A 9,050-nucleotide genomic window follows, 5' to 3' on the forward strand; every position below is an offset into this window, starting at 1 on the left:
GCCAGAAAATACGAACATGACAATATATCCCATCAAAAAAAAAGGGAAAGCTCACACCAGCCAAATGATAAATATGTACATTAATCCATTCATTTATCCAAATGATATGACACTCCCCCAAAGTAATGTTTGCAAGACGTGAACGGGGAATAATAAGAGGAGGGGAAAAGGGCAACTGCTTAGTACATGGCTATGGGGAAAGAACCCCCCCTCCCCAGAGGAATGAGGAGTAGATGTAACCAAGCAGGCGATTGCGGTATACCCCTCACGAGATATGCACCTGTGGGAGTGGGGGCGGCGCCGGCGGGGTGAACGCCGCGGATACGATGCCATTCGCCCCGCCCGTTTTAGGCGGAGCCTTCACGACCGTATCGACACACTTCCGTTCAAAAATTTCTAATATGAACCGTCTGACGGGGAGCCTGTATCTATATGACTCCAGAATTCGCAAGGCCTGGCAATATACCTCAGGAGATTGGAACAGATCAGGGTGGCTTTGCTTCAACCTAAAGTTTTGCGCTTCGTTAGCTGACTAATTTGGAATAAGCGGCGATCCCGGTCCCGTACTTTACAAGCTCTCTCGAGGCCTCGTTTGCTAGAATGTGATTGCTTAGATTCGTCATAGATATGAGAACCTTCTGGAGAAGTGCTTCATCAACTCCAGGGATAGAGTAGGTGGTGATTCGTCCACTCGGGTTTGTTTCGCCAGAGGCAAAATCCCAGGTTTGAAGCTTGGATTTCTCGTATTAGTTCATTATCAATTCACATTGTGTATCCAAGCTGAAGCTTACCGAAAGTAGATTATCCAGTCTCTTAGGAAGGCAATAGCCAATAAATTCACCCATGTCGGTGACTTTGGCATCCCAACCAAAACCATCTAAAACCTCGAGTCCGCTACTAGTGCGGGAGATCATCCCAATGACAAAAAATGCTGTTCCCTTCAAAGATAATACCTTAGACGCCTCGGCTATAGAGACAATATCCTCGACAATATCGGAATTCTCGATGAATGGTGCCCCCGAAGGCAAGGATCCAATGTTTCCAATAGCCCATAAACACCCCTTTACCTTAGTGACAATTTCGAAGTCCTCGTATTCATCGGCATTGTCCTTCACAAACATCGCAAATTCTTCGAAGTGCCCCTTTTCTTGGAGCAGTCTACAACCTTCTTCGGTTTTAGCGAGTTCACGATAGAAGTGGGGTGGAACATATCCAATGGAATCCGCGTCTGAAAACGAAGCTGGCTCTTGAGTGGCTCCAGATCTCTCACCATCGGAAAAAGCACGGGCAAGGGACGCTTCGACTTGGTCGACGTATACGTCATTTCTCCCCTACGCCCTCCGACCGGTTAATACAAAAGCCTTTGCGCGCACGAAAATAAAACTTAGAACTAGAACTTACATGAAACCAGTCATCCATCTCACGGTTAATATAGTCTAGTTCATTGAGGTAGTGGTATCCCACAGAGGTTGATAGGAATCTGACAGTAAGGACAAATATAAGTTTCCAACCAACATCTTTAGATAAGAATTATAGACAAACCTAAGTAAAAGCGGCGCGCCAATTTCCCCCAGATGATCGAGAGCCGGGCGGCATTGAACAACGTATTCAAGTGAAGTTCTGGCGTTGCATGCTTCCTCAAGTATCTTGACAGCAGTTTTACAAACTTCAACATCAGGGTCATATAGCTGCGTAACCAATAGGCGGATCGCCCATTGTGAGGTCTCTGTTGACTTTGTCGTCGTTACACTTGGGGGCATCAGAGGGTTCGGCGGGGGCGTTCGACAACCCTCGACCAAGCTACGCAAATGATTTGTCGCAAATAAACGCACGGCCTATATTTCAAAAAATAAATAAAAATATGGTTTAGCAATAGTCTCCAATCGAATCCTAGAATCCTAAATGTTCCAACATACCCGAGGCCCCGTAGTAAGAGCCTTTGACAAAATAATACGAGGGTGGCCATCACTATATTTTGTTTATTAGGTATGATCAGCAATTTGATTGTCGTGGGGTTTGAAAGCCATACGTCGTAAAGTCCATAGCAGATATGAAATAGAACATGAGGTCGTCCCTACTCCGGAGCTCGCTGATATGATAGAACATGTTGAACATCTTCCACCGTTCCATCATCCTATATTAGACATCATATTAAGTAGTGGCCACCATATAAGCACAGAGTCGACTTACGCAATCCCATTAGGGTCCGTGCTAAGAACGCCAAGGAACATAAAATAACCAGAACAAAGTGTTTCCTGCAACCTAGCCTTAGAAAACAAAGGCTCCGGGGACGTTATCCCACTCATAGGATCCAGCTGGGCTAAGCATTCTGCGATCTGGCGGAGTACTTTATGATCCGCTAAGTATTTGACCCCTTCAGGATTCTGAAGAAGAGTGTGGAAGAGAGAGCATCCTAATTTAACAAGTCGAAGATTTGGTTTTGTATTCTTAACCTCCGAGAATCGATATTTAAACGGCCGGAAAAAGGACATAAGTCGTTTCAGAAACTTGGTTCCCTTGAGCGCCTCATCCAAACGCTTGGGGTTCAACAACGAGCCCTGAACTAATTCTAAAAGAGCATCCATCTTCCATTTCGTGTGGTTTTTTGTGGTGAGAATCTATCCCTATTAGTAAAAGAAGGACAGGTGGAAATTGGTCTTGAATAAAGTACCTGAGAGTCTAGGATTAGGCTCCGGAAGTGCGGTTCGTCAATTTGCAAATTAAGCTTCAGCTTGACTTGCTCCACTTGCCTTGCGGAGCTGCCATCATCCAAAGATTGCCGGGTCGCATGGGTGCCCCCATGGTTGCCAGTCCGGTGGAGGGTTCTGTTTAAAGAATCGATTTGATAAACAGCAGAAGTAGCTGTTTTCCTCGCTATATTATCGAATTTAGAAGCGCAGCGAAACAAACTTGGAAGCATTTGCAGACGGGTGTTGAGATCTCGGGGTAGAAGACGATTCGAAAGCTTCAAGATCTCACCAACGAGAAGGGTGGACTTTCTCACGATAGCAGGGTCGCCATCCTCTTCTTCTAGTATTATCAAAAGAGACTGTTCTCCATTAGTGGCCTCTTTACAGGAGCGTGGTGCTCTACGGATACTTACATCCAGAAGGCCAGACTCAGAGAATATCGCAAGGAGAAGTGCGTTGAAATGGTCAACCAGATTAATCCTTTCTTTGTCTTCAATGATTGGCAAGGTCGACTCAAATACCTTCATATTTGCGACACGGCCGTATGCTAGCGAGTGGTCAGCACTTATAAACAAAGAGTATACTCGGCTTTGTGAAAGCTCACTAGTTAGTCGTCTTCCAGCGAGGAAGGTCGAGGACCATAATGGGGGCTTAATCCGAAAAATATCAAATAATAACTCTAACACGGTATCCTAGGCTATGTTAGAAGTGCGGGTTTGTATTTACCGGTTGGGCAGGTACAGAATCTTACTCTGACCCCAATATGGGGTATTTTCAGGGATTCCACTAGCGATTTAACTGTCCGCAAGCCATACATGGACAATGCGAGCACACCTACACTCCATTAGTCCGGTCGATATCAAGCTCGGCGAAAGAGTCCTGGAGCTACCTGGCCAAGATTTAAACACGGAACTTATCACTCTGGCGCAGGACCTTAGCTTATCATCGCTTATGGTGGCCTTGGCATACGAATCTGTGAAGGACGAGAAAACAATCTAGAGTAAATTTTGTCAGATTCCCCCATAGCGAAACACTGGAAAGAACAAGTTTCGGCGACTGACTTCAAGGTCATGGCCAGGTCGGATGTACTGTCTTGTCGTTGGCATATCAAGAAGGTAAAGAAAGGCAACGACAATACAATCAGATAGCTCCGCAGGGCCGTCAGCGAGCACCTGGGCCAATATCCTGACCGCACCGGCTGCAACAGCTAATGCAGGTTCAAAGATGACTGAATGCGATTAAATTAGTACGGAACCCTCTAACATACGCGGTCGATCAAGCCTTACGAATTTCTGCTAAAGTTTCTATGCACATAGCCCGGAGACGGTCGTCGCTCTGCTCTGCGCAAGAAACAAGGGCTCTAGCAACCGCCCTCGATACCTCTTTTGCACCACCGGGTATTTCGAGAAAGGCGCGCACGAATTTGAGGGCCTGTTCCCTCTCAACACTAGAGCGAGCATCAGGGCTTGTATGATCCTTCGCCAATGAGCTTTATCCAACTGTTAGCCTCTCTAAGCTATCGACAAGGGCCTACGGGAGTATATAACGTACTTGATTACGATGATATCCGTATTAAGCTCTTTGATTGTTTGCAGCGATCGAATATCGGCAATCGAATACCTAGCTACCCTATATCCCGCGGACACTACCTCACGACTTTCATGGGTTAACATGAACTGCACCCGCTTCCCAAAAGCGGACCATTCCAAGTCATATTTGAGAGACTGGTGCCGTTTGAGGAGATGCACAAGAGTGTTCGCTTTCTCGACGTAGATTTCTGGGCGCTGTCCCCTTTCTTCTAGAGACTGGAGTATTTCCGACAATGACCAGGTGGGCGATTCACTAGATAGTATTTCTTCGCTGATAGCAGTTCCTATTGGTGTGGCAATTCCGGGTGGGACTGGGAGCAGAGGTTCTCCACGAAATTTACTAGCCATCCGAGTCCTTGACTCAGATTGTTGCTTTAGATTCCGGGAGTGAATAATATCAACTTGACTGGTCAGCTGGTCAATCTTGACATTGGCTTCATTGAGAGCACGCTCAGCTTCTGCCCTGGCCTTTTTCGCATCCTTTGGCTTTTTCGAGTCCAGGACTAGAAGAAGATTCTCGGCACCGGCTTGTATTTTTCTCTCGATGGCGAGTCTTTTCTCAAGAGACTCTAATTGGCCGTTCCGTACGTCCATCGGAGAATTAGTTGTGAAGGTGGACGATAGCGGGGCTGAGATCATAGCCCGGGTTGTCGAATTGAAACTGGCAGGGCCTTCAACAGCATTCGGTCCTATCGAGGCAGCATTACCGGGAATTGGGCGAATGGTGGAGCTCGATCGTATGTTGGTCCCCCGATTAACGTTCGGGGTAAGCATCGCGTTACCACCCCCATGTTGAACGGAAAGAACCGGCGACTCGATGGCGCTTGATCTGGATTGGAGGTGGGTATTAAGCTGGCCGGGAACTCGGATATTGGTACTGTTATCATCGCTCATGCTGCTTCTCTGTTCATTGATATTGAGCATCATTGGACCGTTATCAAATCATTCGCGGGGCTAAGGATAACGAAAGCTAGAGTTAGGTAGGCATAACGGACGGCGCGTTGGGAGAAGGTGGGGCCCAATTGGAAGGGAGAAATTCGTAAAAGACCAAATTCAGCTAGGACGGGAAAGTGCAATGGCTAAAGACGATGGTTAGGAACAGGTAAACGATGGTATCAATTTGGTAGATCAGTTGGTTGGTCGAGCTCAGCTGGCAGATGGGAGGTGTCTGGCAGATGCGGTTAGTCCAAGCATGGTGGGTGCATTCCAGTTGATTAGTCAGTACTAAACCAGCCACAATATTCATCAGCCACAATGTTGAGAGATGCCACAGTGGCTGTCGTTGTTGTGGCTTTACAAGGCCAGGAAGGAATCTCGGAGATCGCCTGTTGAGCCGATGAACCACGGACTTGAACGAACACTAGAATGCTATCAATCCGCAGCTTTCGGTGACCTCCACGGCGGCGCTACGTAACTTCTGTTATCTAAGTACCTAGAAGAGTATCTACCTATCTCGAATTCCCCTTTCTGCCATATGAAAGGAATTTCAATCATGACATGATCAAATGAAATTTTCTCCTGGTCGGGTATAAATAAGAGCCAGTCGGAAGGTCTTTTGTATCAAACTAACTTAGCTTTGCGACCTCTCAGACACATCAAGCTAATTATAAAACACCAAGGTACAAATACCTAACATACCTTACTGCATCTCCTGCTTGGTATATAAACATATAAACATATAAATAGTATCTATCTCTACGTGCACTTCGAAGACTCTAGGAAACCCCTCTCACTCCGCTCGATATCGTTGCTTTTAATATATCTCGCCCCCAGGCCCCTTTGCTTTGCTTCATTCCGGCCAATTACTGGTATACACACAGTTCGACATCATAAACCCTATCACACAAATATAAACACATCGATAACTTCCTTGTGCAGCCATATGCAAAGATGGCATCACTAGCTGCTGCACGATATGGAAAGGTATCAAAACTCTCTCTCCATAAGATATTTTGTCGCCAGTTACTAATTCTACCGTTTCAAACTTTCAGGACAACGTCCGCGTTTACAAAGTCCACCGGGATGAAAAGAAACAGACACAGACCGTCACGGAAATGACCGTTTGCTGCCTGTTGGAAGGGGATATCGAGACATCCTACACCGAGGCCGACAACAAACCTGTCGTAGCCACTGATACCGTTAAAAACACCATTTACATTCTTGCCAAGCAAAACCCTGTAGACCCTCCGGAACTGTATGGTGCTATTCTAGCCGCACACTTTCCAGCAAAGTATAGTCATATTCATGCTGCTCACGTCAACATTATTGTTCACCGTTGGACTCGTATCAACGTCGATGGGAAGCCTCACCCTCACTCTTTCTTGCGAGACGGCGCCGAGACTCGAAACGTTGAGGTCACATTTCGCAGAAACGAAGGATTCACGATCACATCCAAGATCGGTGGTCTCCTCGTTCTTAAGAGCACTGGTTCCGCGTTCCACGGTTTCCACAGAGACGAATATACCACACTAAAGGAGACATGGGATCGCATCTTGAGTACAGAAGTTGACGCTCAATGGACTTGGAAACGATATCAGACCGTTGCCCAAGTAGAATCGGATGCTGCCACATTCGACAAAACATTTGAAGCCGCACGAAAAACCACCCTCAAGATCTTCGCCGAGGACAACAGTGCCAGTGTCCAGGCAACCATGTACAAGATGTGTGAGAATATCTTGGCCGAGGCCCCTAGAGTTGAAGCTGTTGAGTACACCTTGCCGAACAAGCACTACTTTGAGATTGGTAAGCCAAAAACATCATGGAATCAGATAATCGGTTAAAACTAGAACATGCTAATGCGGATTATAGACCTTAGTTGGCACAAAGGACTCAAGAATACAGGGAAGGATGCCGAAGTCTACGCACCTCAATCTGGTCCAAACGGCCTCATCAAGTGCCGAGTTGTTCGCAGGCCAGCCTCCAAGCTGTAGGAATCTGAGGGCTCCGAATCATTGAAAACCCTATATCAAAACTTGTACTCTCTCTGGAATCTGTAGATATAAGGACACCTATCTTTTTTTAATATGGGTAGCTACTGGCGTTTCATGTATTAGTTTCGTTGCCCTTTCTCAGAATCCTTCTTCCAGTTCTAAACCATTCTTTGTGTAACTGCCGCCCCGCTCGTTATTCCTAGGGAAATAATATAACGACAAGGTCTAGTCTGCTCTCCTTCAGTGGTGTGGCCACCAAAATACTCCGCGCGCGCGTAATTAGGGGACGCGAGCCCTATCATTATACTGCGAAAATCCCTATAGCAAATCGGAGGTAGATTTTACAATCTCGTAAAGTCAATAAAAACATACTTATGTACACATCCGTATCACCGGTCTGGGCGAATCAAAACACAAAGCTACTCTATCGCTAATGGCGGGCTTGCTTCCTGGTTATTATGGTTATTATTAGGCGCCCCAACAGGTCCGTAGGAGGGGCCGATTGGCCCCCTACGGTTGGACTTCGCTTCCATGACCATAATATTCTTCTTGTACGGGTGGTGCAATCCCTCGTAAACTAGTTTTATTATCATTATAATAATTATTATTGATTATTGATTAGCATGCCGTCCAACAGATATCGCGGTCCAATCTCCATAAACTTACCTTTTAATCTTGCCAACCTCACGTCCCTCAGTCTGTTTTTCGGTAGCATCCCACTAACTGCTCTCCTAAGGATTTCACCGCCTCCAAATTTCTGGAAAACTCGCTCCATGTTCATCTGTTTGAACCCTTTCCCGGGCCGTGTCGTATGCTTGTAATACATTTTTTGATCCCTCTTGTTGCCAGTGAGCCGGATGTCGTTACAACCAACTGCTACAACATAGTCTCCACAGTCGTCTAACGCGCGGAGCCAGATAAATTTAGTAACCGTTATTCTTTGCAAAGTACCGATTGGATGGGTGGTAGACCGTACTTGATGGATGGTATATTGGCTTGTGCTTGCCCATCAACGTCACCGCTATAGAAGTTGCAAGCCTTCCAAGGCTTCGAGAATCCGCACCGACATTGACAACATGCCACGCTCTCGAAAATGCCAGATTAGTCTATAAATATTGAACTGTTAGCTTGACTCTATGGTGGTGGTGGGGGAACTCGAAAGAGATAGAGCTACTCACTCGCCCAAGAACCTGCGACATTGTCGGGGTTTAGATTGGCTCTCCCCTCAAATGGGTCTTCGGGTGATAGGTTTGAGGTATTATAAGTTATGTATGGGAATCAATCGCTATATGATGTGGGTATTCATGTCGACGAATAAACAAGTTGTCGCATGCGATATTGGTATCTAAATTTAATTTTGGGGCTTTGCGGGTTGTAGTTAAGAGCGCCACATAAGAAAAAAACATGTGTGGCGCACACGAGGTGTATGCAATGGCTATTTCTAAGCAGGATGGTCGCACCACATACTTCAGGGCCTAGATTAGGTAAGTCAGAGTAGGTACTTAAGAAGCTAGAAGTACCTACCCAAGTACTTAAGTACTTACTTACTTACTTACCTACTTAACTTGCGAAAACTTATATCCATATCGATCACGATCAACACCGGTACTGTATTGGTCATGGGCATGGGAACTTGTGTCTCCATATCAATGCAGCTACAATATACCTACTTAGTACTCACCTAAACACTTTTAAACTAGGTATATATCGCTTACGGGTATTATTCTGCTATCGGAGAACAAATTTCGGATCAATATTGTATCGACATCACAGGGAAAACCCGGAATATACCTTGCTATATCAGTTCGGTTCCTAACTACGTGATAAGGAGGATCCAAAAA

General features: G+C 45.9%; 3 protein-coding genes across 3 annotated transcripts; 1 reads left to right on the forward strand and 2 right to left on the reverse strand.

The window, feature by feature from the left end:
* Positions 1 to 265: 265 nt before the first annotated feature.
* AOL_s00097g622 (uncharacterized protein) lies at positions 266 to 5,203 on the reverse strand (the record flags this gene model as incomplete). Its single annotated transcript, XM_011126455.1, has 14 exons — positions 266 to 506; positions 568 to 731; positions 792 to 1,331; positions 1,402 to 1,480; positions 1,543 to 1,835; positions 1,917 to 1,968; positions 2,030 to 2,134; positions 2,191 to 2,618; positions 2,672 to 3,340; positions 3,442 to 3,524; positions 3,580 to 3,685; positions 3,752 to 3,918; positions 3,977 to 4,179; positions 4,242 to 5,203. 14 exons carry the CDS (start codon positions 5,201 to 5,203, stop codon positions 266 to 268), a joined length of 4,092 nt encoding a protein of 1,363 aa, XP_011124757.1.
* A 966-nt stretch (positions 5,204 to 6,169) lies between these two features.
* AOL_s00097g623 (uncharacterized protein) lies at positions 6,170 to 7,209 on the forward strand (the record flags this gene model as incomplete). Its single annotated transcript, XM_011126456.1, has 3 exons — positions 6,170 to 6,202; positions 6,271 to 7,021; positions 7,088 to 7,209. 3 exons carry the CDS (start codon positions 6,170 to 6,172, stop codon positions 7,207 to 7,209), a joined length of 906 nt encoding a protein of 301 aa, XP_011124758.1.
* Positions 7,210 to 7,628: 419 nt separating this feature from the next.
* AOL_s00097g624 (uncharacterized protein) lies at positions 7,629 to 8,408 on the reverse strand (the record flags this gene model as incomplete). The annotated part of the gene is made up of 4 exons (XM_011126457.1): positions 7,629 to 7,786; positions 7,876 to 8,109; positions 8,186 to 8,315; positions 8,388 to 8,408. The coding sequence occupies 4 exons, from the start codon at positions 8,406 to 8,408 to the stop codon at positions 7,629 to 7,631; spliced, it is 543 nt and encodes a 180-aa protein (XP_011124759.1).
* Positions 8,409 to 9,050: the final 642 nt, after the last annotated feature.

This window comes from Orbilia oligospora (assembly GCF_000225545.1).
Source record: "Orbilia oligospora ATCC 24927 unplaced genomic scaffold scaffold00097, whole genome shotgun sequence".
Taxonomy (NCBI): domain Eukaryota; kingdom Fungi; phylum Ascomycota; class Orbiliomycetes; order Orbiliales; family Orbiliaceae; genus Orbilia; species Orbilia oligospora.